Here is a 27,498-nt window from a genome sequence, read left to right as displayed (position 1 = left end):
GCCATCTCTAATGAGATCATGGGGAGTTCAAGATTTGAAGCCAAGATGTGATGTGGGGGAAGAGGAATGGTTGTTTGAAGGGTTACAACATGCTCCAACTTATGGAAAATTTGTATAAGGGTAAAACTATTTGGTTATAAGTGAAAATGGTTCACAATAATCACCAATTGCACCGATGGTTTAGGCTGAAAATTCAATTTTTTTTATAAATTTGGATTAAAGAGATCTGCCTATGCCATTAACATGGTTAGTTGACAGTTCAATCAATCGATCTAGCTGTATAAGTTTTCAAACATTACTTCTAGCATTCGGTTCTTATTTGAATAAAATAGTCTTTGTCATTCAATAAATGTGGTTTAGGTGATCATTATCTCTTTAACAATGATTACGCTCTTTATCTTTTGTCTTTTCAAAAAAAAAAAAAAAAGGTTAGTCCATTGATTGGTATGGAAAATATGCTAAGTTTATGGTATAACATACTTGACTAATTTTTTTATTATCTATATTTGTCTTTCAATGAGAGTATTTCTTTTTGCTTATCTTAATTATTTTCTATATATTAAATATACAATTACCTGTTTGAACTTGAAAATCTTGTCTAATAGAGATTGTGATGAGCTAGAAATCAGGATTTTGACATATTGGTCCCATGTCCTTTTTCTTTCTTAGAGAGATCGTAGTCAGTGTAGTAATTCTCATAGGACCCAAGGGATTGATTTTGACGATTACAAAATAATTGAATATGTTACTAATGCTTGTAAAATTTTGAGTAGTATTATTTATATTTTAGAAAAGCTTTAGAAGTTTGAACCCTTGAAGAAGCATGAAAAAGCTCAAAAGATCAAATCTCAAAGTTGGAGAAAAGTTTGAAGCTGTTTGATGCTTCTACAGCATAGGAGCTGACTCTAGCATTATATGAGTCGGCCCCTAAATGTTCACAGGTTAAAACAGAGGATTTAAATTTTTTTGAGTATCAGGAGTCGACCTTAGGTGCATAAGAGTCGACCCCTGCACTCTAGGAGTCCACTCTGACACTTGAGTGCTAATTAGCATAGGCTAGAAGTTGAAGCTAGGTTTGCAAGAGCTAACCCTAGAATCCACAGGTCAGAAATCAAAGGATGAAATCCTTGAAGTGCAGGAGTGACCTTTGGAAAGCCACAAGTAGGAAATAGAATGTTGATTTTTTGGACTTTTCAAAAGCCGATCCTTGAAGACTAGGAGTCGACCCCTCATAAAGACTAGGAGCTGACCCATGAGGACCAGGGGCTGACCTCTAAAGAACTAGGGTTGACCCCTCTGTTTTGATAACTCTGTGACAATTAGTTTTTTAGCATGAGCAAACTGCATTAAATGCTTCCTGACCATTCTCGAACAATCCTCAATGGTCATAAACCATTCTCCAGCATCTCTCTTTGACATGGAAGGCTTCTAAAATCAAGAGAAGTGAGAAAAATTGAAAGAACAAGAGATTTACATTGAAGAATATTTAATACAAGTGCACCAACCTTCCAAAGAGTATTTACCCCAAAATTCTAGCGGAAAGAAAGTTCAAAGGCACATTCGAAGGGTCCCTTCATTTCCTAAAGAGCGCCAAAGAGGATATATTCAGCACAATACAAGAAGCTTTTGTTTCGTAAACATTTTCCTTTCTTTTCTTTTTGTGTTTTGTGTGATAAGTTTCAAGTGGATTTAAAACTTGAGAAAATACTTGACCATGCCTTGAAACAGGTTAGTTGTACTATCTTTGGGATAAGCTAGGGGTTATTTGTCGGTGAGTAACTGACAGTGGTAGTAATCGTTATTGAACGATTAGTGGTTTGAAATTTTCAAGAAGTCAGTCCTGGATAGTAGATGTAGGTGTTGGGTTTGACACGGAACAACTATTATAACTTATTTATATTTATGATTCTCTGGTTGTTTTTCTTGTTGATTTCATTTTCTTGATTGTTTACTACACATACTTGTCTTAAGCACCTCACATGCACTTGCAAAAGTTAGTTTTCCACTGACATATTCAATAAAACTTTTAAAAAACTCATTTCACCTCCCTTCCCTCCCCTCTCTCGGTTGCTTCTCTAGGCAACAGAAAACATTTTGAGACATGCATCTTGGGACCCACATAATACTGGCTTAGCAGCTCAACATATTTAACCACCCTTTTACATTGCACCAATTTCGGCAATTTATACTAATTTCCTCATGTCGTCTAGAAAAGGAAATTATTGGTGTGCTCAAAATCATGAGAAAATATGAGGATTAAGGGCCCCGTCATTCATTATAAAATAATAATAAAATAAAAATCATCACATTACTCAAGAAGATGTTACATTACATTACACCTAGCCAATTGATCCCACTTCCGTCGGAACCGAGTCATTCAACTGCTTCCTTTTGTCCACAAACGGTTCCACGGGTCGCTCCCCACCGCACAACTGCTATGTGCTTAGGGATCGCTTCCACCTTGCCACGTGTCGTTATTCCTGTCCTCTTCTGCCACGTGTTAACCACTCTTATCTCTTGCATGTCTATATAAACGTCTGAGAAGTACGATGCGAACAAAGAAACGGCTTCATTTTTTCCGTTTTGCAGCGCATTCTGTTGAACCTTTCTCAATCAGTAACTGTGAACCGCCGATCATGGCTTCAATAGCAGGGGTGAGGCCTCTTCCTCTCTTCTTTCTAAGTCCTTATTACTGTCATTGTTCTTACCTTTTTAATTTTCTTTTGATTATTTAGAGGTATTGGAGATCGGTGGCGAGTCAGGCCAGAGCGAATCGGTGGCTCACCACAGCGACGACGCCAAAGATGAAACCTTCAGCACCAGCTGCTGCTGATTTTGTGGACCATAACCATGGTGCCAAGTCAAGGTTATATTCTTGAAGATATATGGCTTCCTTTTTAATCCCTCTCAAAATCAAAGTATCACTTAACAGAAAGTTGCAGACTCCTAGTTTTAGAATTTTACATCCTAAGGAGATACAGATAATTTTTCATGCATAGAAAACTTGGTATGGAAATATATACTCTTTTTTTTTGGTTTCCTTGTGAAGTTGTTGAAGTATCCAATATTCTTTAGGAACCCCATGGGCAATGGCTATTCGATGTTGAGTAATCATGCATTTTTGATTAAAACAAGTAAAATAAGCCGAGTTCTTACAATCTATAATGAGGGAGAAGCTGTAATGTTGTTGTAAATCTGATGATAGTCTATACAATTTTAATTATTATTTTCATAAAGATATTAATCTACTAATGAATGTTCTTATGATTTGGAAGAATTAAAAAGAAAAGAAACATGAACCTTACCCTCCGTTTGGGAGTTTTGGGGAGAAAAGAAAAGAAAGGAAAACTTTAATGAGGAGGGAAAAGAAAAGAAAGGAATAGAATAGACTTTTCTCTCCTCTTGTTTGGAAGTTTTAGGAGGGAAGAGAAAGTACTTTCCTTCCTCTTATTTGGAAGTTTGGAGAGAAAAAAAAAGAAAGCATATCTTTTTAACACTTTTACTAAAATACCCTTATTATAAAAGAGGCATGCTTATGAGTAGAGGTGCAAATGGATCGGGTCAGACCGGGTCATGAGTGACCCCAACCCAACCTAGATCTTTGTTCAAGTCCTAATTTTAGACCCAAATCCAACCCACTAGAAAATCAGGTCGGGTCGGATTGGGTCCACTGCTACAATTTTTGACCTAAAGAGTCGAGGATATATTTGTCCTTTTAATTTGATACTTCTTTAATTTAAGGATAAAATAGGTATTACAAAAATTTTATTAAGTTCTAATTTCTTTCTCTCCAAATCCTCCCACTTATGGGAGGAAAGAAAGGAGAGAATTGGAGCCCAAAATTTTTTCCTCCTATTCCCTCCTATTCTTTTCCTTTCTCTCTCCTAAAAACCCTGAAACATCAAAAGTTTTGACTTTTCCTTCAATTCCATTCCTTTCTCCTCAATTCTAAGTTTTCAAACGGAGCCTTAGCATCAGGTGCGGATCCAAGATTTTTGTCCTCGAGGGCCCACATGATGTATTATGAAAAATTAAAAATAAATATACTTATGATAATAAAAATCTGTTATAGATACTTTCAATCTAACAAACTTGTTGACTAACAGTATATTAGAAAATATTTTATTCATCTTATCAAAAATTTGATATTAATTAATTATTATCATTTGTAGAATATTTTCTATAGATTTTTTTTAAAATTATTAAGCATATAACAATAATTTGTGCATGTACAAACATGATAAAATAATAAATGAATATGAAAACACTCCGTGTTTGATAAAGAATTTCTCTATGAAAACAATGGAAAAAAGAATGGAGGAAGGATACAACTATTAATGATAAATCTAATAACAATATTTGATAATACACAAGTAATTGGAATTAATTACCCTTAATGTTCTAGGACTATGAGATATCTTATTTTCCTTTCTCCATTCCTCTCTCTCTCTTCTAGTTGCATCCCATTAATAGATTGTAATGGAAATAAAAAATTATATATTTACCAAAAATATAAATGGAGTTGCTACATGGTTTCTTAGGGACTATCCATCCGTTCAACTAGCCAAAACCATGATTCATCATATGCTTGTGGATTTTCGTTAGTGCGAGTCCAATATATTGGCTTATGAGAGCCATATATTTTGCTCTACAAATGATATTTTGTAGAACTTCCATTAGCAAAAGAAAACATTGGATAAGATTAGTCAGAAGTGAAAAAACAAAATAATTAAAATAGAAATTATGTGACAAGGAAAGTTTGATAAAAGATAAGATAAATGGTTAGACAAGATCACAACCATTTCTTATGTGTGTAATATGTATCATACATGTAAATTAAATTCTAGATCTAGAATTTCTCTCTCTCTCTCTGTCTCTCTCTATGTGTGTGTGTGTGTGTGTGTGTGTATGTGTGTGTATATATATGTGTGTGTGTGTGTGTGTGTGTGTGTGTGTGTGTGCATGTATATGTATGCGTGAATATATGTAATTCTAGAAACAGAAGATGAATCTTGGTTTCAGTTAGTTGTGCATATATCTGTTTGAAACTGATGAATTTGAAGCGTGAGGGGAGTATCTTACTCCTTTCACTTCTCTTAGAAAAAAAAAAGAAAACATTGGATAAGATTAGTCAGGAGTGAAAAGACAAAATAATTAAAATAGAAATTATGTGACAGGGAAAGTATGATAAAAGATAAGGTAAATGGTTAGACAAGATCACAGCCATTAATTATATATGTAATATGTATCATACATGTAAATTAAATTCTAGATCTAGAATCTCTCTCTCTCTCTCTCTCTCTCTATGTATATATATATGTGAATGTATATATATATGCATGTATATGTATGTCTGTATGTACGTAATTCTAGAAACAGAAGATGAATGTTGGTTTCAGTTTGTTGAACATAGAGATAGTGCCTAGGAAACCTCGTGGCAACTCCATTGATGTTTACGGTAAAACTAAATTTCTATAGCTTTTTTTTTTTCTGAGAGAAGTGAAGGGAGTAAATACTCCCCTCACGCTTCAAATTCATTAGTTTCAAACAGACATATGCACAAGGATGTCCGTGTGCCTCAATCTGAGCCCCACGAGACAACTCAAAAGACCGACAGAACGTAGGAATCAGAATAAGACTTCAGAGAACCTCCAAGTCTAATGTTACCAAGAGTATGTAGTCACGATTGTTGTCAGTCTCAGATGTAGTTCAATTCTGCATGGGCATGTAAGAAAATCAATAGTGTTCTCCTTCCCAACCATTTGCATGGTTCCGTCCCATCACATTTATTCCTCCTCCCCTTAAACTAGTCGTACTACTTGAGGTGATTCAACCCCCAGAATGAAGTGTTAACGCTAAAGAAAGTTTCTAGCACCAGACTCCGCACATGAAACCATTTGTTTCTTTCCTCGTTGACGTTCATCTACCTGCTTCACTGTTTCCATTGCCGATTGAGCTTCGAACTGAAAAACCCGCTGGTTCCTTTCTTTCCAAATGCACCAGCAGCATCTAGATACTAAGCTTTCCGCTGCTGGTGATGACTTCTTCATGCTATTTCCTTCTCTCCATTTACCCCAGAGTTCGTGGTAAGATGATGGTGTCAACACTCACTTCAGTAGCTACATTGTAGATCAAATGGTCCGTTGTTTGCATACTATTTGAGCAGATGGGGCAGCAAGCTGGACCTCGTACATTCCCTTCTTCGTCAGATTCTCGGCTGTCAGGATTTTATTATTGTAACAAAGCCGTGCAAATAATTTAGCTTTCTCCGCTATAGGCAGCTTCCAAATAATATGGCAGAAGTGGGATATATACTATTCCCCCATGCATGAGGAAATGGTAGCATCGATTCACGGAGTAAGTGTTCCTGATCAGTCCCCATTTCCATGACCATTTATCCAAATTGTCCATTAGATTGACTGTTCTAAGGATAGATGATAGCTCTTGGAATTCCATTGTGGCTTGATGATTCAATGGGGTTCTGAAACTTGACAGCCATTCATTTTGTGCCAGAAAATTTGCTACACTAGATGACTGGATTGCAGTGAAGAAGAATAAAAGCGGAAAGTGTTGGTGCGGCATGCAGGATCATGAGTTGAATGCTTTTCTACCAATCCAAACATCTTGCCAAAATGACACTTTCTGTCCAGCTCCTAAAGATAAGGCGAAGCATTGCTTGAAGAGATTAAATGTGTTAAGAACACCTTTCCAGAACGGGAAAGCAATGTTTCTCAAATAACGAGATGGTTTGGACGGGAGCTTCTTGCCATAGTAGATGGCTCTGATCAGTGTGCACCAAGGTTATTTCTGCTGTTCCTCGTAGAACTTCACCACCATTTCATTAGAAGAGCCTGGTTTAAAGTGTTCAGGGGGAGAGAGAGAGAGAGAGCGTGCGATGGAAAAAAGAAAAATGATGTCTCATAATCCTGGAATATTCAGAATATTTCTTCTATCATAGTAAATGGATCTTCTTTTGTTCACCTTTCTTTTGTAGAAATAGCTAATCCAATTACTTTTGCATTATTTAATATTTTTGTTAGATTTACCACTGATAGTTGTATCGATGTTCCATTATTCTTCTGCATATTCACAAGTTATTGTTACGTGCTTAAAAAATGTAAAAAGTTCTAAAGAAAAAATTCTGTGAATACATAATAAATATAATCTTTTTTTGATAAAATGAATAAAATATTTTCTAGTATTCAGTTAGCAATAAGTATGTTAAATTGAAAAATAAATAAAAACTGTTTTTTGATATAAATATATTTATCTTTTCATAATACATTATCTCCGCCACCCCACCTCCCCAAAACAAAATCCTGGATCCTCCCTACATGAATGAACAATCTACATTTATAAAAGAAAGTTTTTCTTCCCTTGTTCGTGTGGGATAGGCACAAAAAGTACGAATTTTCAATTGAATCATACAAGCCTATCTCTGATTATAAACATTTTTCTATTTATTTATCTTTTGGTTATGGCAATAGGGCACTGAAGGGAGAGTATGCTCCAATCTATATTGTACTGGGGATGATGGTGCTGGCATTGTCGATCGGTACACACACTGCAAAGCAACAGTTGATGTACTCACCGAGCGTGCGAGTGAGCAAGAAGAAGAGGGAGGTGGTCGCAGAGGTGGAGGATCCAGACCAGGTCACTAGCGAGGCAAACCGGTTCATCAGCAAGTCTTTCTTTAGAAAGGTGGCCCATATTCAGGACTTCGACTCGATTCGTTCAGGAACTCCTGACCCCACTCGACCCAACCCCTTTAATCAGTACTCTCTCTCTCTCTCTCTCTCTCTCTCTCTCTCTCTCTCTCTTTCTTCATGCAACTATGATATTTGAACACTATAAACATCACATTCTTAAGGTTTGGCATTGTTAAATCATCAAATCATTTGATGATTGGATGCATCATCAGCCATCCGGTCATGTATGAGAATGTGTAAATAGATACAATCGAGAGATGCCTGCTAGTACAAACTCCATATGCTACATCTTGCTTGTATCTTCACACATCTTATTGTGTGATCAAGTGACTGATGCTGCATCGAATTATCAATTCATCCAATGACAATTGGAGGCCACTCCCACCCTTCAAGGATTGACCCCAGTGGGAGTGGAACCTCCGTCCCTGCGCTGAAGTGGCAAAGGGCGATCCCATATTAGCCATGCAGGAGGGATGCTTTTCTAATGATTACGTGTGTTCTCTTAATTTGTTGCAGACCACGCAATGTGGAGACTTTGGAGTCAGTAGGGGTGAATCCTCGTGGCCATTGAGCCCAAGGTTTTTATCTCCAGAAATCTTCTAGATATGTTTGTCTCTGCCCGTCCCTCTATATATGGTATGGCATCGATGTGCTGGTGTTTCTTTCCTTTTGATTTCTTTATTGCCTTGGGGTCATAGATTTAAGATGAATTTTGATTAATGTTGCAAGTGCCTTGTGGCTGGCGTTAGGATGAAGCATCCGCCGCCCAAGACTTCTTATAATGGTCAATTGAGAGTGTATGAAAACATGTAAAGTTTTCTTATATCAAAATTTGTACTATTTCATTTTAATGGTTCGCAATTCTCGGTAAAGTAAAATCATAACATGGTCACATGTGGACTTCAGCATCAAACACTATTTCGAGTGAAGCAGGAGCCTGCAGCAATTTAGTTTAGGTTCATCCATTCATATTCAAGAATTTTTTTGTAAGGCATGCAGGACTCTTCTATGTGTACTAGGAGAGGTTATTCCTCAACCACTATCCTACGCTCATCCTATCCTTGAGTAGATTGAGACACTGCTCGTGGAACCGGGACTGATCACTATAATCATGGAAATTTAGCGAGTGGATGTCGATTCTGCAAATCAAGGTTTGGTGGCAGGACTCCTATTACTTATTACTAACAGAAAGTGTATAAAAAACAATATTTTTATCTCCTTAAATCATTTTTTATTGGTTTGCATGATTCTGTGCTTGGATCACTGTCACTAACTAAAAGATTTATTCTAGCTAGCGGGGATGGTGATTTATGTTTGAAAAATACCACCTAGTTGAACAATGAAGATGTTAAACAATAGATTTTATTCCTGCTAGCGCAAAAGTACAAAAAAAAAAAAGATGAATGATAGCGGAGATGAATATTGGTAGCTAAGATAGAGAGTGCTAACTGGTTAAGTTGATAAAATCACTGGATGTTGGGGACCGATGACTTGGATTTGCGTTGTGCCGTCATCTTTTAATATCAACTCGGTTTGCTTCTAACCTAGTATTTTTAAATATGTAAAAAAATACCGAAAAATAGCCAGATGATAGTTATTTTGTGTTTGCATAATTACTATAAAGATTTTGTAAAATGGTGGCAACGTCACTGGGCCTGGTTGAGCCTAGGCATGAATCATATTTAGGTTTTAAACTTCAGGCCTGAGCCTAGTTCACAGGTAAAGTGAGCCTAACCTGACTTCGGTCTTTGGGAAATGTTTCATGCCTAGCCCTCCAATTAGGCCATAGTTTAATTTTGGTGGGTTTCCATGGCTGAAAAATTACTTTTTTTGGTCAAAATACATCTGTATGAATTAAAAAAATGAATATATAAAAAATAAGTAGGAATGTTTAGCACTTTAGTTCATAAAGTAGTTTCGATATGATTAGCCGCATATGTCACCATTTAATCAGCAAGCACTATCTTCGCGAAAAACATGTCACCCAATAAGAAACTTAAGTAAAAGCCAATCTCTCGCAATCATATACCAATGGGCCGGAAGTTTCAAATATTGGTAGATTTGATGACTATCTAATTACTATCAATGAGTCCCCTTCAAAAATAATGTGGGATGCCACTAGAAGGTTTGTCACATTCGTCATTAATCCTTCCTAAGCAGCATGTAATTTGGCCATTCATACCATTGCTTCAAAAATTTTGACTCCGCCTCGTACTACTAACGCCCTATTTGGACTTTTGATAACAAAATTGGGCCTCCAAACTCTCCTTTATCCAAAACACTAGCATCAACTCCTAATTGAGGCTTAAGGCCAAGTGAAGTTTTTTTGGGTCAGATTGCTTAGGCTGCTTCAGTTGTCTCAGTTCATTGACACCCCTGGAGTCCTGATCCACTCACTACAATGCAACCTAAACCTTTCTTTACCTTAGGCCTTCCTAGATCATTATCGACCTCAATAGTAGGTCAGGTAAAGGGAAATCTTATCAAAGTTACAAATGGTCTCACCCGATCAAGTAATAATATCAATGTAACAAGAAAGTATGATATACTTTTACCCAATAAGGTTGTTACTGTGGGTGTTAGCAAGGCTACATCTACGCGAGACTCCGAGCCTCCTTTGCAGTAGTACCAATGCACCCTCTTCATCTCTGTAGTTGTCGAGGGGCCAACATGAATCTCATGGCCGGGAAGGCCAAGATTACCAAGCACCTAGTGTAAGGATGCCAAGGGGATGAATTCGGTGTAGGTAGATAAAAAATCAAAATCGAAATTGAAATTCATTATTGCCTCTCCCACCGAAAATGAATGGTTTTTGAAATAAAAAACCACAAACACGATCGAAAAGAATCACATAACCAAAATTGAACCCAAAAAACTAAAAATTATTTAATTTTTTTATTCATTTCAAAATTTTTACATATAAATAATTAAATTAAAGATTTACACTAAATATAAAGAGAGCTAGAATTATCTAATGGCTATTCTCATAGAATTAAAAATTTGCATTTATATTAAATATAAAGGGTCTTAAGGCTATTCAATCTCTAGCATATTCTATTTTGGGTTAGATTTCAAATTCGGTGTCGGATTTGACTTCGGATCGGAGAATCACCAAAATTAAAATCGAATAATTTTTAATTTTTAAACATATTACTAAAACCATCTCTGTTTAATTTTGGTTAAAACTGCCCTATTTAATTTAGAGATCGATAAAATATTTGGATATCCTGTTGACATTCCTAATTCCGTGCTGGCTCCATTCCTACTTCGTTAGTGGTTTATTGGAGTTCGGGTCCCAAGTTATCATTTTGTGAGTGTGCGTAAGTATTATATCTATACTATATAATAATATACGGAGGCTTGCCTGTCTTTTATTTTAAAAAAATAAACATTATTGTTGGACTATCCTTTTTCAATGGTTCAGGAAAAGAGGGAAGTAGGATGGTCAAATGTTCTAAAAGTTTCTTGCAATATAAGCTGTTCCTTCAAATGAGTACATTGCTCAATGATCCCTCCCTACAGGGCAACCCAAGAGTTCTTTGTTTGTTAAAACATAAGAAAAGTGAACATGGGCCTCCCCCAAACCGTACAAAGGAAAGGGATATGAGCATGTTTGGCTAGGATAGGTTCGGATTTGAAATAGGAACGAGAATGAGTGACTTCTATTTCAGTCATTTGATTGGAAGAAATTTTATTTCTATTTCTATTGCAGAAGAGAATGAGAATGTTTTAATCTTCCAAAACTCATTTCCGACTTTTTTAGTATTCAAATCTCATTTCGATTCCGATTTTGGTCATGAACCAAATACTTCAAGGGCTATGACTTTTCCGATTTCTATTCCAATTCATTCTGATTGTGATTTTCATTCCAATTTTGATTTTGGCTGTAAACCAAATGCACCCTAAAAAGTTACCAAAGGAAGTCTTATATCTTGTTATTGCTCGAGTTTGTTTCAATAGTGCAAAAAGTGTTGCTTGATGCACCTTCTAAGCTAGAAGTTCGACAATTTTCAGGAAAAACTAATAGGTCCTCCCATGCCAGAGTCTGATTTAACTACATTTGAAGCACCATTAAAATTGTGAACCAATCAACTTGTACTCGGCTTCCCTGATATCTCAGAGATTGATGCAGCTCATCAGCAGTGCACATCTGCTTTTACTTGAAAAATACAAGTAGCCTTTAAAAAGTCCGATTTTAAGTGTGTAAGTGGGTCCAACCCACTTGAGGAGGCCCAATAACCCATTAGGGCTTGATCATTGTTTTTTTTAGGACCACATGGGAGAGCATGTGATGAAATAAAATAAAAAAAAGGGACATGTGAACCTGGGGGCTGGCAGCTGAGAAACAAAAGAAAGAAAGGGAGCCAAGGGGTGCATGACAAAAGGACAGAGGGCAACTTGCAGCAGCAGTGAATGAGATTTGCATGCCGAATGGAGAAGAAGAAAGGAACTCAAAACAGGTTTTTTTTCCTTTGCCTTTCTTGGGTGTCGTTTTTCATACGGTGATTTAACAAATTAGGTTTCTATCTAAGAATTATATTGGATGCTATAGGGAGTTGTAGTATTCATTGTTAGGGATCTCATTACATTCTTAGGTTCATCACATTGTGGTGGTTTGGATGAGATCATTGTTACTTTTAAGGAGGTGATATTAGAGTTTTCCCAATTTGTTATAAACTCAAGTTTTGGGCATAAACTTGAGGAATGTAAATTCTATATTTATTATAGTGGATTGATTGGATTTGCCTCGTGATTTTTTTCCTCTACACTAGAGGGTTTTCCACGTAAATTTTGGTGTGTTCTTCTTTTGCTCTCAAGGTGTTTGATATATTGCTTGTGTGAATATTGTTTCTAGTTGGCTTTGGTTTTGGCTTAGTTTATTCTGCAATATTTCTATTTTGGACCCAACAATTGGTATCAGAGCTGAGATTGTGTGGGTGTGGAGAAATTGTGGAAGTAGATGGAGAATTCTTCTGATACCATGATGAAACTTAGTGCTTCTAATTATTCTATTTGGAAGCCTATGATGGAGGATATCCTTTACTGTAAAGATTTACATAAGCCCATTGAAGGTGCTAATGCTAAACCAAAGGACATTAGTGATAGTGACTGGAAGAAGATGCATAGGAAAGCTATTGGGTATATCAGACAATGGATTGATCTCAGTGTGTTCCATTATGTATCTCAAGAGACAGATGCCTACAGTCTTTGGATGAAGTTAGAGGGTCTCTATGAGAGGAAGACATCCCAAAACAAAGTCTTTGCAATTAGGAGGCTTGTGAATTTGAAGCTGAAAGAGAGAAGATCTGTTGCTGAGCATTTGAATGAGTTCCAAGACTTGGTGAATCAGTTGACCACAATGAAGATAGTGGTAGATGATTAGTTGTAGGCATTATTACTGTTGAGTTCATTGCCTAATAGTTGGGAGACTTTGGTGGTGTCACTTAGCAACTCTGCTCCTGATGGGGTGCTACAACTTACTCTGGTGAAAGATAGCTTGTTTAATGAAGAAACAAGAAGAAGAGACATGGGTAAGGACAATGCACAGGCTCTTATTGCAGAAAACAGGAGAAGAGGTAAGAGTAGAGATTTTAAGGGGTGCAGTACTTCCAGAAGTCAGTCTAGTACAAAAGGAAAAATCAAGTGTTACTACTGTAATAAAGAGGGTCATATGAAGAAACACTGCAAGGCTTGAAAAAAAAAATGAAAGAGGAAAAGAATCAGAAGAAGGCCAACAATGAAGACACCACTACTTGTGTGTCAGATGAAGCAGTGGCAGTTCTCTGTGTGGGAGAGGACCAGTATTGTCATGTTGCAGATCCCGATGTGGAGTGGCTAATTGACTCAGTATGTTCCTGTCATATCACTCCAAGGAGAGAGCTCTTCATTAACAGAGCAGATAAATTTGGCAGGGTGAAGATGGAAAATGACAGTTATGCTGATATTGTGGGAATTAGTGATATCTATTTTGTTACCAATGTTGGGCTCTTTTACACTCAAGGATGTGCGACATGTTCCAAATATACGTCTGAATCTGATCTCTATTAATGCTCTTGATATAGTTGGGTATGATAATTATTTTGGCAACAGGAGATGGAAACTATCAAGGGGGTCAATGGTATTTGCTAGAGGAAAGCTTTGTTGCACACTTTGTAAAACACAAGTAAAGTTGTGCAGTGGTACAATGAATATGACTGAAGACGATGCTTTACCAGATCTGTGGCACAGACAGCTGGCTCACATGAATGAGAAGGGATTGCAGATTTTGGGAAGAAAGTCCCTCATTCCTTTCCATACAAGTATTTCATTGAATCCCTGTGATTACTGTTTACTTGGCAAGCATCATAAAATTTCTTTTCAGAAAGCCTCTAGTAGAAAATCCAATATATTGGATTTGGTATATTCTGATGTGTGTGGTCCCATTGAAGTAGAGTCCTTAGGTAGCCGTAAATATTTTATTAGCTTTATTGATGATGCTTCACGAAAAGTGTGGATTTATATTTTAAGAACAAAAGACCAGGTATTTCAGTGCTTCAAGCAGTTTCATGCCTTGGTGGAGAGAGAAATAGAGAAGCAATTGAAGTGTCTTTGTACAGATAATGGAGGTGAGTATACATCTAATGAGTTTGAGAATTACTGTTCAGAGCATGGTATTAGACATAAGAAAACAGTTCTTGGTACCCCACAGCATAATGGTATTGCAGAGAGGATGAATCGCACCATTATAGAAAAGGTTAGATGCATGTTGAGGATAGCTAAACTGCCTAAGTTATCTGGGGTGAAGCTGTACTTACTGCGTGCTACTTAATCAAATGGTCTCCATCTATTTCTTTAGGTTTTGATATTCCTGAAAAAGTGTGGACAGGGAAGGATGTTTCCTACTCTCATTTGAAGGTATTTGGGTGCAAGACATTTACACATGTGCCTAAGGAACAACGAGCAAAGCTTGATGATAAAGCTATTCCTTACATATTTGTTGGTTATGGAGGTGCAGAATTTGGCTACAGGCTATGGAATCTAGAGAAGAAGAAGATCATCAGAAGTATAGATATGGTTTTTCCTGAAGACCAGATCTTGGCAGACTTTGAAAAAGTAGAAAAGCCCAGTCAAATAGTTGAAGGTATTCCTGACTTTACATCTATATCCTTGCCTCCAGAAAGTGCCACTGATAGAGAAGAGATGCAAGTTGAAGACCAAGGTGATGAGCGAGTTGTTGATGAGGACAATTTGTTTGAGCAGAGGGAACAGTCTACTCTGCCAGAGAGTGTTGAGCAGGGGAAGCAGCCTACTGTGGTAGAGCCTCAGGTTAGGAGGTCTACCAGGGAGCATTGTCCATCAACTAGATATCCTGAATCAGAGTTTATTTTGCTTACTAAAGAGGGGGAGCTAGAGAGCTTTTAGGAAGTGCAGACTCATAAGAACAAGCAGAGCTGGGTAAAGGTTTTGCAGAAAGAGATGAGTTCTCTACAGAAGAATGACACTTATGAGTTGGTAGAGCTTCCTAAAGGTAAAAGGGCTCTAGGAAATAAATGGATGTTCAAGCTAAAGATGGATGGTGAAAAGCTAGTGAGGTACAAAGCTCGATTGGTGGTAAAAGGCTTCAAGCAGAAGAAAGGTATTGACTTTGATAAGATATTCTCTCCAATTGTCAAGATGAGTTCCATTCGAGTTGTTCTGAATTTGGCAGCTATCTTGAACTTGAGCAGTTAGATGTGGAGACTGCTTTTCTCCATGGTGATTTGGAGAAAGAGATCTACATGGTTCAGCTAGAAGGATTTGAGGTAAAAGAAAAAGAGCACATGGTTTGCAGGTTGAAGAAGAGTCTATATGGGTTAATGCAGACTCCAAGTCAATAGTATAAGAAGTTTGATTCATTCATGGTGGGTCATGGCTATACCAAGACAGAAGTAGATCATTTTGTGTATGTCAGAAAATTTTCTGGCGGTAAATTCATTATTCTTCTATTATATGTAGATGACATGTTGATAGTAGGACAAGATGTTCAGTTGATTCACAGTCTGAAGGCAGAGTTGTTCAAGTACTTTGACATAAAAGACATTGGTGCAGCACAACAGATTTTGGATATGCAGATTTTTCGTGACAGGAAAGCCAAGAAGCTGTGGTTATCACTGGAGAAGTATATTGAGCGGGTACTTAAAAGGTTTAACATGAAGCAGGCTAAATCAGTCAGTACACCTCTTGGTAGTCACTTCAGACTGAGTAAGAATACTTGTCCTTCTACAAAGGAAGAGAAAGATAGCATGGCAGTAGTTCCTTACTCCTTTGCAGTCGGAAGTTTGATGTATGCTATGGTTTGCACACACCCAGACATTGCTCATGCTGTTGGAGTTGTTAGCAGGTTTCTTGTTAATCCTGGGAAAGATCACTGGCAAGCAGTGAAGTGGATTTTCAGATACTTGAGAGGTAGCTCCAAGATGTGCTTGACTTTTGGGGGCTCAAAACCAATTTTGGAGGGCTATACAGATTCAAATATGGTAGGTGACCTTGATGGAAGAAAATCAACTTCAGGGTATTTATTTACTTTTGCATGGGGAGCTGTATCTTAGCAGTCAAAACTACAGAAGTGTGTTGCCTTATCTACCATTGAGGCTAAGTATATTGCAGCTACTGAAGCAGGAAAAGAGATACTTTGGATGAGACGGTTTCTCCAAGATTTGGGTTTGAAGCAAGATGAGTACGTAGGTCATTGTGATAGTCAAAGTGTATTAGACTTGAGCAAGAATGCTACATATCATTCACGCACGAGGCACATAGATGTAAGATAGTATTGGCTACATCAGGTAGTTACAGAACAGTTAGTACCACTACAGAAGATTCACACTGACAAGAACCCAGCTGATATGATGATAAAAGTTGTGACAAAAAGAAGCTAAAACTTTGTGCCGGATTGGCTGACATGGATTCTAACTAGCAAGTTAGAGTATAATCACCTTCCTTTGTGGGCTGGAGAGGGAGATTGTAAGTGGGTCCAACCCACTTGAGGAGGCCTAATAGCCCATTGGGGCTTGATCTTTGTTTTTTTAGGACCGCATGGGAGAGCGCGTGATGAAATAAAAAAAAGGGACGCGTGAATCTGGGGGCTGGCAGCTGAGAAACAAAAGAAAAAAAAGGGAGCTAAGGGGTGCGTGACAAAAGAACAGAGGGCAACTTGCAGCAGCACTAAATGAGATTTGCACGCCAAACGGAGAAGAAGAAAGGAACCCAAAACATGTTTTTTTTCTTTGCCTTTCTTGGGTGTGGTTTTTCACACAGTGATTTAACAAATTGGATTTCTATCTAAGAGTTATATTGGATGCTATAGGGAGTTGTAGTATTCATTGTTAGGGATCTGCTACAATCTTGAGTTCATCACATTGTGGTAGTTTGTGTTGCCCAGATAGACAACCCAAGAGGGGGGGGTGAATTGGGTTTTAAAACAATTTGGATAATTTAAAACGTTATGGATGATTAATTAAAAACTATGCCAAGTTATTTAATTAATTACTATGTGCTGTGAGCAATATGAAATGAGAAGAGGAAGAGACAATCAATCACAAACACAAGTTTTATAGTGGTTCGGAGCTATCCCTTGCTCCTACGTCCACTCCCCAAGTTTCTCTTGGGAATACACTATAACCCCCTTGGATTACAGCCGGTTGTTTTGCAAGCTCACAACCAAACTTGTTGTTTTACGAGCTAACAACGAACTCGGTCGGTTTTCCCAGGCTCACCGACTAGAACCAACCCCGATTGTTTTCCCGGGCTCACAATCAAACCCTTTCACACGTTGGTTTTAAAACTGGCTCACCAACTAACCTTTATCCCCTTGATTCAATCCCCCGATTGAACCAAGTAAATACACGTAGTAGAAAGAAAACAGAAAATAAGCTTCTCAAAAGCAGGTATGAAACAATATATTCAAGGATGAGTTTAGAAGCCCTCAAACGCTTTTAAGCTTAAGTAGAGGAATGGCTTCTTGACTCTGGTCTCCTCTTGGATGAGTGATCGACTTGAATGTAGGAGGAGGAAGCTTTGAATGCTGGGGAGAAGTTGGTGGCGCAGTAAATGCTGATCTCCCCTTTTTCTCGTTGAAGAGCACTTGCAAAGCTTGAAGACTTGAATGCTTGGAGTGGAATGTATGTTCTCTATTTTGCTACAGTCTTCTGTGGCTATTTAAGCCAACCCCCACGGAAACTAGCCGTTACTCCACTTTTTCTGGCCGTTCTGCACACTCTGCGCAGCCTGACAATGTGACCGTTGGTGGGTTGGAGTCGACTCGCGCGATCAGGAGTCGACTCGGCTGTAGCGGGAGTCGACTCAAGCTTTTCAGGAGTCGACTCGGCAACTGTTCCAAGTTTGAATTAAAGTTGCCGTCACGACTGGGAGTCGACTCGTCTTGGCCCGGAGTCGACTCGCCAACTTCTGGCGCTGACCTGGCAATTTTGGAGTCGGCTTTTCCTCTGTAGACCGTGGATACAAATTTGAATTTTGCCCTCTCGAGTCGACTCGACTGTCCTGGGAGTCGACTCGAATCTCAGAGCCCGAACTCCCGATTCTCTGTCTTTTGGCTCATCCAGTCTTGGAGTCGACTCGAACTTCCTTGGAGTCGACTCGGCTCTCAGTTTCCGAAAGTTGGTCTTCTGCCTTTTGACGTGAAGCTTGTCTTGGTGTCGACTCGAGCTGTCTGGGAGTCGACTCGAATCTCAGTGGCAGTAACATGGTTTTCTCTGTTGATGGTCGCACAATCTTGGAGTCGACTCGCGTAATGCGGGAGTCGACTCGAATCTCAGAGTCCATAAAACACTCTCTGACTTTTTCTTTGTGCACCGGTGGGAGTCGACTCGCGTTCCACTGGAGTCGACTCGAATCTCAGATCTGAAAGACTGCTCTTCTATCCTTCTGTCTGTTTTCAGTCGGAGTCGACTCATACTGATTAGGAGTCGACTCGAGCTCGTGCCAGTGACCTTGATACGCTTGGAGTCGACTCGTGAAACTCGGGAGTCGACTCGAGTCTCAGACATTGGTTCAGCAGACTTCTTAACTTATCCAAAATACTGTAAACCATGTCTAGAAACACTTGAGCAGGATTTTCACTGAAACACTCAATTGAATTCATTAGTAATCACACGATATACTCAAATGCTTTGAGCTCATCAAAATCAAACGGGGTTTTAATCAATCACTCCACAATCTCCCCCTTTTTGATGATGACAAAACTTTGAGTATACGTAAAATGAATTGCTCAATAAATAATGAAATAAAATTCACAAGTGAATTCAAATGTCTGAAAATTTAATTTATCCAAGTTTGAAAGGTGTGAAACATTTAAATTTCGGAGTTAAAGCTCCCCCTTTCATTTGGAATTATATAAGCCTCCATATTATGCAATCAATTGTTTGGCTTATATGTTATCAATGATTTATCTTGATTAAAATTCAGATTCTCCCCCTCAACATATGCATTCAACTAGTTTTAGTTTTCTGAATTTCCTTTTAATGCTTTGAAATTTTTGAACTGAATTTTTTGTTTTTAGAGGGAAAATCTGTCAATTTGTTCTTGAGTACGATTAAGCTAATCTCCGAATATCCCTTGAATAGATTCTGGAGATTACTCCATTAGGAGCCCCAAAAGAGAGATAATGAGCCTCGAGGTACCGAATCCACTTAGAACAAATTTGTGTGTGTTTTTAAGAGTTCTTTTACATATTTTAACCATATTTCTCCCCTTATTACATATTTTATACATATTTCTCCCCCTTTTTGTCATCATATCAAAAAGGAGGTAATCACACACACAATCAATGGCACAAATGGCACAATCAAACATCAAATGGCACAGTCAATTGGCACAGAAATAAAGATAAGATGTCTACTCATTGTATTGATATGAAGGTGAATACATTTGAGCATACTATAAGTAAGGCAAAAACAATACAAAAGAAGATAAAACACAACTCAAAATCATCTATGTCCTCCTCGAGGATGTAGCTCCCCCTCTCGAGGATGTAGCTCCTCCTCTCGAGGATGTAGCTCCTCCTCTCGAGGATGCGTCTCCTCCTCTGGAGGATGTGGCTCCTCCTCCCAATCTGCTCCGCTCCATGAGGAGGGCGACTGCCTCTGTGACATGGCTAAGCTGTGTGATGATAGACGAGGTGGCTCTGCTGTGCATAGTGGAGAGCTCAGTCACCGACGTCTGAAGCCCAGTCACTGAGGTCTGAAGTGCGTCCAGCTTGCCGACAATCACATTCGACAAGCGCTCGGCCCCCTCGGTAGTGGTGTGCATGTCACGGCCTATCTCCTCTCGAAACTGTCGAGTGGTGCTCTTGATCTCCCTCATGTTGCGGAACTGGGCCTGCATCAAATCCCTGATATTATATATCTCTTCCCGCACTTTAGCCGTCATGTCTGTCACGGCTGTCAAGGATGGCACCAATGCGGAGGATGGAGTGGGTGCAGGAGTGGGTGCTGGCACGGAACCTCGGAGCTCCCGGAGCAGCTCGTCCCTCAAATCTCGGACGATCTCCTGCCGCAGCTCTCGGAGCTGCTCTGGATCAATACGGACCTCCATAGATGGTGGAGCTGAGGAGGAAGGTCCGGCAGAGGTGGTAGGAGCAGGAGGAGTGGATGGAAGGTCTGGATGATGTGGAGAGTCTGGGTAATCAGAGTCTGGCTCAGGACTGGGTGATGGTCTGGTGGTCTGAGCAGTGAGAGTGGACTTCCTAACCCAGATCCCGTCTTTCTTCCGAAATTCCATCCTGTGCATGGTCCCCGTACCCAAGCGATCAGTCCATCGCAAGGCACGAGAGGGTTCCCTCTCAGGAATGGAAATTTCGTACTGCCTAAACAGGAGAGTGAATATCATCCCGTATGGGAGGGAGAGCCTAGGTCTATCTAAAGGCTCACACATATACCTATAAATCAGCTTGGGGAAGTTGACCGGGGTGTCCTGAAGAATGTAAAACATAATAGCTAGGTCCCTCTCATTCACAAAATCAAATCTTCCTGTCTTAGGGAAGATGGACCTGGATAGAATGCTCAAGAGGATTCTCACTTCAATAGGAAGTGAGCTAGCAGATACCTCATCTAGGGGGGACTGAGGTGGCTGCCCTAAGACGATCGTAAGGGCCTCAAATCTATCCTCAGGATGTGCAGGAGCTACCCCTACCAGTGGGAGGTGGAGGATATGGGCAACGAGATCCTCCGTGACACGTAATGGGACACCTAATACCGTGCCCTCAATACCTCCATCTCCCCGATGGACGGTACTATAGAACTCTTGAACTAGGCCAGGATAGGTGGGAAGGTCCAAGGTGAGGAAGTACTCTAGACCCTGGGCTCTAAGCCTATCGCCTATGGTGAACCCTTCCCGGGAGAGGAAGTCAAAATCGACATACCTCCCGGTGGAGACGGCCTTCCCGGCCAATGGCCTAACATGAACCTCCCTAGGCGGGGAACGATCCGGAGGTGGTTGCCTCGCGGGATCATGCCGCGCCTTGGAGCGCCGCTCGGGAACGGCCGCGGGACGGGACCTCTTCCTAACGACGGCCTTACGAGGCATCTTGACCTAAACGGGAATAAAAATACCTTGAGGACGATGAAGGACGGACAGAGGAAGCTCGGGACGGACCGGAAATGACCTAGGAACGGATGGAAACTCAATGTCCGGCGAAGAATCGACGGGAAAAAGGCTTGGAGACGATCGGGGATGACCTAGGAGTCGGCTCTAGGGCTTTGTGAACAGTGGCGGCTTGAGGAAAAGTGTTTGCGAAACGACAAACCTAGGGTTAAAAAGTCGGATCCCGACTGCGAGTCGACTCCCCTGAGTCGCGAGTCGACTCGACCTCGAGTCGACTCCAGAATATGCGCGAGTCGACTCCCCTTTTGCTGCCAGCTTTGCGAGTCGACTCCCGCAAATGCGCGAGTCGACTCCCCCTTAGGAGCCGGCTCTGAAACTTACTCGAGTCGTCTCTAACCTTGGCACGCACTTAAAACTCTTGCTATAATCGCGCCAAATGAGGGAAAATCACCTAATTAAGGACTGATATGATGATCATTGAATAGAAACTCTCTTTTAACCTCATTCTCATCATCAAAATCAATTAATCTAGTGGTAACTCCCACTAGGATGGATCAATCACTCCTAATCCCCTTCTAAGCACACTAAATCTCTCTTCACTTAGGGGTTTTGTGAAAATATCTGCTAATTGATTATCAGTACACACAAAGTGGAGTGACACATCACCATTCAATACATGATCTCTTATGAAGTGATGTCTTATCTCAATGTGTTTAGTTCTTGAGTGTTGAATTGGATTTTTAGTTAGATTTATGGCACTTGTGTTATCACAATTAATGGGGATTTCATCTTGTTTAATGCCATAATCTTCTAATTGTTGTTTAATCCATAAGATTTGAGCACAACAACTCCCGGCTGCAACATATTCAGCTTCTGCAGTGGATAATGCAACCGAGTTTTGTTTCTTGCTAAACCATGAGATTAGGTTTTCTCCTAGAAATTGACAAGACCCGCTGGTACTTTTTCTATCAAGTTTACATCCAGCGAAGTCTGAATCTGTGTACCCTATTAAGTTTAGGCTAGATTCTTTAGAGTACCACAGTCCTATGTTCTTAGTTCCTATTAAGTATTTAAAGATTCTTTTAACTGCAGCTAGGTGTGATTCTTTAGGATTAGCCTGATATCTAGCACACATGCACACACTAAACATAATATCAGGTCTACTTGCAGTAAGATACAGTAAAGAACCTATCATACCTCTATAAAGTTTTTGATCGACGGATTTACCTGATTCATCTTGGTCTAACTTACATGATGAGCTCATGGGGGTGCTGATTGATTTGTTTCCCTCCATATCAAACTTCTTGAGCATCTCCTTGATATATTTTACTTGATTGATGAAGATGCCTTCTTCAGATTGTTTGATTTGAAGCCCGAGGAAGTAGTTCAGTTCTCCCATCATGCTCATTTCAAACTCACTCTGCATCAAATCAGCAAATTCTTCGCAGAGGCGATTGTTAGTGGCACCGAAAATGATATCATCAACATAAATCTGTACTAACAACATATCCTTATTTTGTCTTTTCAGAAATAATGTTGTGTCTACATTTCCCCTAGAGAATTCATGTTCTAATAGGAATTTACTAAGTCTCTCATACCATGCTCTAGGTGCTTGTTTTAACCCATAAAGTGCTTTGTTTAGTTTATACACATGATTAGGGTATTGATGATTTTCGAAACCAGGAGGTTGTTCTACATACACCTCCTCATTAATATACCCATTTAAAAATGCACTCTTTACATCCATTTGAAATAGTTTGAAATCTTTAGAGCATGCATATGCTAATAATAGTCTAATAGCCTCAAGTCTAGCTACGGGAGCAAAGGTTTCATCAAAGTCTATACCTTCTTCTTGATTATAACCCTTTGCTACTAGTCTAGCCTTATTCCGTATAACAATTCCATTTTCATCTAGCTTATTTTTATATATCCATTTTGTACCAATAATTGGATATTCAGAAGGTCTCTCTACTAGATCCCACACTTTGTTTCTAGTAAATTGGTTTAGTTCTTCTTGCATTGCATTTATCCAATTTACATCATTTTCGGCTTCTTCTATATGTTTGGGCTCAAAGTGTGAAACAAAGGCTAGATGATTATTCATATTCCTAAGGGATGCTCTAGTCCTAACCGGTTGTGATGGATCATCTAGAATTAGTTCCTTAGGATGCCCGTGAGCATACCTCCAAGCTTTAGTTAGCCCATGATCCACTATAGGCTCTTGGTTTGATGATTCTCCTTCAATCAACTTTTGATTATCATCTCGTAATCCCATCTCATCTATCTTTTCTTCAAGTATTTCAATATCATCATCAAAATTAACCTTCTTACTAGATGAGATGTCACTAGAGTCATCAAAAACAACATGTATGGATTCTTCTATAACTAGAGTTCTTTTATTAAAGATTCTATAGGCTTTACTAGTTGTAGAATAACCTAGGAATATTCCTTCATCAGATTTAGGGTCAAATTTCCCTAGATTATCTTTCCCATTATTATGTACAAAACACCTACATCCAAAAACATGAAAATAGTTAACCTTTGGTTTTCTGTTTTTCCACAGTTCATATGGTGTTTTCTTTATGATGGGTCTTAATAGAACTCTATTTAATATATGGCAAGAAGTATTAATGGCTTCTCCCCAAAAATACTTAGGGAGGTTACTTTCACATAACATCGTTCTAGCCATTTCCTCTAGTGTTCTATTTTTCCTTTCAACAACTCCATTTTGCTGTGGTGTCCTAGGTGCTGAGAAATTATGGGTTATCCCCTTTTTGCTACAAAATTCATCAAATAATTGATTTTCGAATTCGGTACCATGGTCACTTCTAATAGCTATAACTGAGGATTCTCTAGCATTTGTTACTTCCTTGTGGAACTTCTTAAACATAGAAAATGCTTGATCCTTATGCGCTAGAAACATGACCCATGTGTACCTAGAGTAATCATCTACTATAACTAGACCATATTTATTTCCACCTAGGCTTGTTGTTCTAGTAGGACCAAATAAGTCCATATGTAATAATTCTAGAGGCCTAGAGGTAGAGACACATTTTATGGATTTAAAAGAATTCCTAGATTGTTTGCCAAATTGACATGCTTCACAGATTTTGTTCTTTTCAAATTTTAATTTTGGCAAACCTATCACGGAGTCTCTTTTAACTAGTTTAGTTATTGTGTCCATGCTTGCATGACCTAACTTACGGTGCCATAACCAACTAGCATCATTTTCTTTGGTTTCATTTACAACTAGACATTGGTTATGTTTTGCAAGATCTTCTAGGTCTACAACATATACATTTCCACGTCTAATCCCTTTAAAGACCAAACTATTATCATTAGGATTTGTTACAATACATAGTGATGGTTTAAACATAACATCATATCCTTTATCACATAATTGACTAATGCTTAACAAGTTATGTTTAAGACCATCAACATATCTAACATTATCTATAAAAGTAGAAGGGGTGATTTGAACTTTACCAATGCCAATGATGTGACCTTGGTTGTTGTCTCCAAACGTCACAACACCTCCCTTCTTAGCTTCAAGGGTGAAAAATTGGTCTTTATCACCCGTCATGTGCCTTGAGCAGCCACTATCCAAATACCAGCAATTTTTGTTGACCTTGGCTGCAAGACACTCCTACACAAGCAAATCATGTCATCTTAGGTACCCAAGTTTTCTTGGGTCCTTCATGGTTAGTCAAGTTGGTTCCTTTTGGAACCCATACCCTTTTAATTTTTCTTTTAGTTTTCCTTTTCCTATAGTCACATGTATTTGCTTTATGTCCTATATTTCCACAACAGAAACAGGTGATTTTCTTAGTTTTTGTTTCCCCAGCTTTAACAAAGAAATTACTAAGAAGTTTTTGCTTATTCCTTGGTTTGTACCCTAAGCCTGCTTTATTAAATACTGCACGTTGACTATTTAGTATCATGTTTAACTTTTCTGAACTATATGTAAATTTTTCAACTAAGGGTTTGTATTTGTTAAGTTCTTTAGTTAATGTTTGATTTTCTGTTTTTAAATCATTTAGTTCTTTTGTTAGATCCTTGTTTAAGACTTGTTTATGGTTTGAAAGTTCCTTAGTTAGTTTTTCATTATCTTTAGTTAAGGTGTTAGTCTTCTTAATTAAAAGTTGATTGCTTGTCTTAAGTTCTAGATTTTCTTTGGTAAGATTATCTTTATCCTTAATTAATGAATCATGCTTATGAATATAAGTTTGATTAGTTACTTTTAGTTCTCTGTTTTTAACATTTATATTCTTATACTCAATCATTAATTCATTGAACGCATCATAAAGTTCATCAAAAGAAAAATCAGGATGCGTATCGGAAGTTACCTCGTCTTCGTTGGCCATGAAGCAGAAATTGGCCTTTTCTTCTTGTTCCTCGTCAGAAGAGGAGGATGATGAGTCGGAGTCGGATAGTGTAGTGACAAGAGCTTTCTTCTTCTTGTACTTACTCCCCTTCTTCAGTAAGGGGCATTCAGCTCTTATGTGACCCGGCTTCTTGCACTCGTAACATCCAATCCCCTCGTTTTCTCTTTCCTTACCTTTGTCCTTCCGGTAGAAATTTGAGGGCCCTCTCCTTTGATGATAGGACTTCTTGTGGTTGATGAATTTCTTGAATTTGCGCACAAGAAGAGCCTCACCACCATCTTCCTCATCTTCTTCTTCTTCACTGCTGCTGCTGCAAGATAAGTCCTTGTTAGAAGAAGTAGATTTTAAAGCTATTACCTTTTTCTTATGGGAAGACTCTTCCTCGTGTTGTTTCATGGTGAGTTCGTGAGTCATCAGGGATCCAAGGAGCTCCTCAAGTGGAAGCTTGTTCAAGTCTTTAGCTTCTTGGATCGCTGTCACTTTAGCTTCCCACAACCTCGGTAGACATCGAAGGATTTTCCTGACAAGCTCACTGTTAGTATAGTTCTTGCCAAGGCTTTTTAGGCCATTGACAATATCAGTAAACCTAGTGAACATGGATGTGATAGTTTCATTTGAATCCATTTTAAATAGTTCATATTTATGAACCAAGATGTTTATTTTGGATTCCTTGACTTGATTCGTGCCCTCATGGGTCACTTCAAGTCTGTCCCAAATTTCTTTTGCTGAATTACAAGTTGAAATCCTATTGAATTCATTACGGTCTAAGGCACAATAGAAGACATTCATTGCTTTAGAGTTTAATTGTGCCTTCCTCATGTCATGTTCATCCCAATCCGTTTCTAGTTTGGGTACCTTGACACCATCTATATATATGGATGGGATGTATGGGCCATTTACAACAATGGTCCACATCTCATAGTCTTGGGCTTGGATGAATATTTTCATCCTAGCCTTCCAGTATGAGTAGTCGGATCCATTGAAGAAAGGGGGTCTTTGGGTGGACTGACCCTCAATGTGAGAAGATCCAAATGGGGTTGTCATTTTGATCTTTTAACTCTTGAGTGGAAGAGTTTTTGGCTCTGATACCACCTGTTGCCCAGATAGACAACCCAAGAGGGGGGGGTGAATTGGGTTTTAAAACAATTTGGATAATTTAAAACGTTATGGATGATTAATTAAAAACTATGCCAAGTTATTTAATTAATTACTATGTGCTGTGAGCAATATGAAATGAGAAGAGGAAGAGACAATCAATCACAAACACAAGTTTTATAGTGGTTCGGAGCTATCCCTTGCTCCTACGTCCACTCCCCAAGTTTCTCTTGGGAATACACTATAACCCCCTTGGATTACAGCCGGTTGTTTTGCAAGCTCACAACCAAACTTGTTGTTTTACGAGCTAACAACGAACTCGGTCGGTTTTCCCAGGCTCACCGACTAGAACCAACCCCGATTGTTTTCCCGGGCTCACAATCAAACCCTTTCACACGTTGGTTTTAAAACTGGCTCACCAACTAACCTTTATCCCCTTGATTCAATCCCCCGATTGAACCAAGTAAATACACGTAGTAGAAAGAAAACAGAAAATAAGCTTCTCAAAAGCAGGTATGAAACAATATATTCAAGGATGAGTTTAGAAGCCCTCAAACGCTTTTAAGCTTAAGTAGAGGAATGGCTTCTTGACTCTGGTCTCCTCTTGGATGAGTGATCGACTTGAATGTAGGAGGAGGAAGCTTTGAATGCTGGGGAGAAGTTGGTGGCGCAGTAAATGCTGATCTCCCCTTTTTCTCGTTGAAGAGCACTTGCAAAGCTTGAAGACTTGAATG

General features: G+C 38.9%; 1 protein-coding gene across 1 annotated transcript; it reads left to right on the top strand.

Moving 5' to 3' along the window:
- The first annotated feature begins 2,573 nt into the window (after positions 1-2,573).
- LOC103723744 (uncharacterized) lies at positions 2,574-8,563 on the top strand. Its single transcript, XM_008814765.4, has 4 exons — positions 2,574-2,654; positions 2,736-2,866; positions 7,488-7,775; positions 8,226-8,563. The coding sequence occupies exons 1-4, from the start codon at positions 2,637-2,639 to the stop codon at positions 8,278-8,280; spliced, it is 492 nt and encodes a 163-aa protein (XP_008812987.3). The 5' UTR covers positions 2,574-2,636; the 3' UTR covers positions 8,281-8,563.
- The last annotated feature ends 18,935 nt before the right edge of the window (positions 8,564-27,498 follow it).

This window comes from Phoenix dactylifera, chromosome 12, assembly GCF_051530095.1.
Source record: "Phoenix dactylifera cultivar Ajwa chromosome 12, Ajwa_hap1_PhDact_Kaust_v1.1, whole genome shotgun sequence".
Lineage (NCBI taxonomy): Eukaryota > Viridiplantae > Streptophyta > Magnoliopsida > Arecales > Arecaceae > Phoenix > Phoenix dactylifera.
The sequence above is the reverse complement of the archived record's forward strand: the minus strand, read 5'-3'. Positions and strand labels throughout refer to the sequence as shown.

Bases quoted from the DNA above. Each gene is read 5' to 3' on its own strand.
- LOC103723744 (XM_008814765.4), top strand. The intron at 2,867-7,487 runs GTTATATTCTTG...TTATGGCAATAG, and splicing joins AACCATGGTGCCAAGTCAAG to GGCACTGAAGGGAGAGTATG. The intron at 7,776-8,225 runs GTACTCTCTCTC...AATTTGTTGCAG, and splicing joins CGACCCAACCCCTTTAATCA to ACCACGCAATGTGGAGACTT.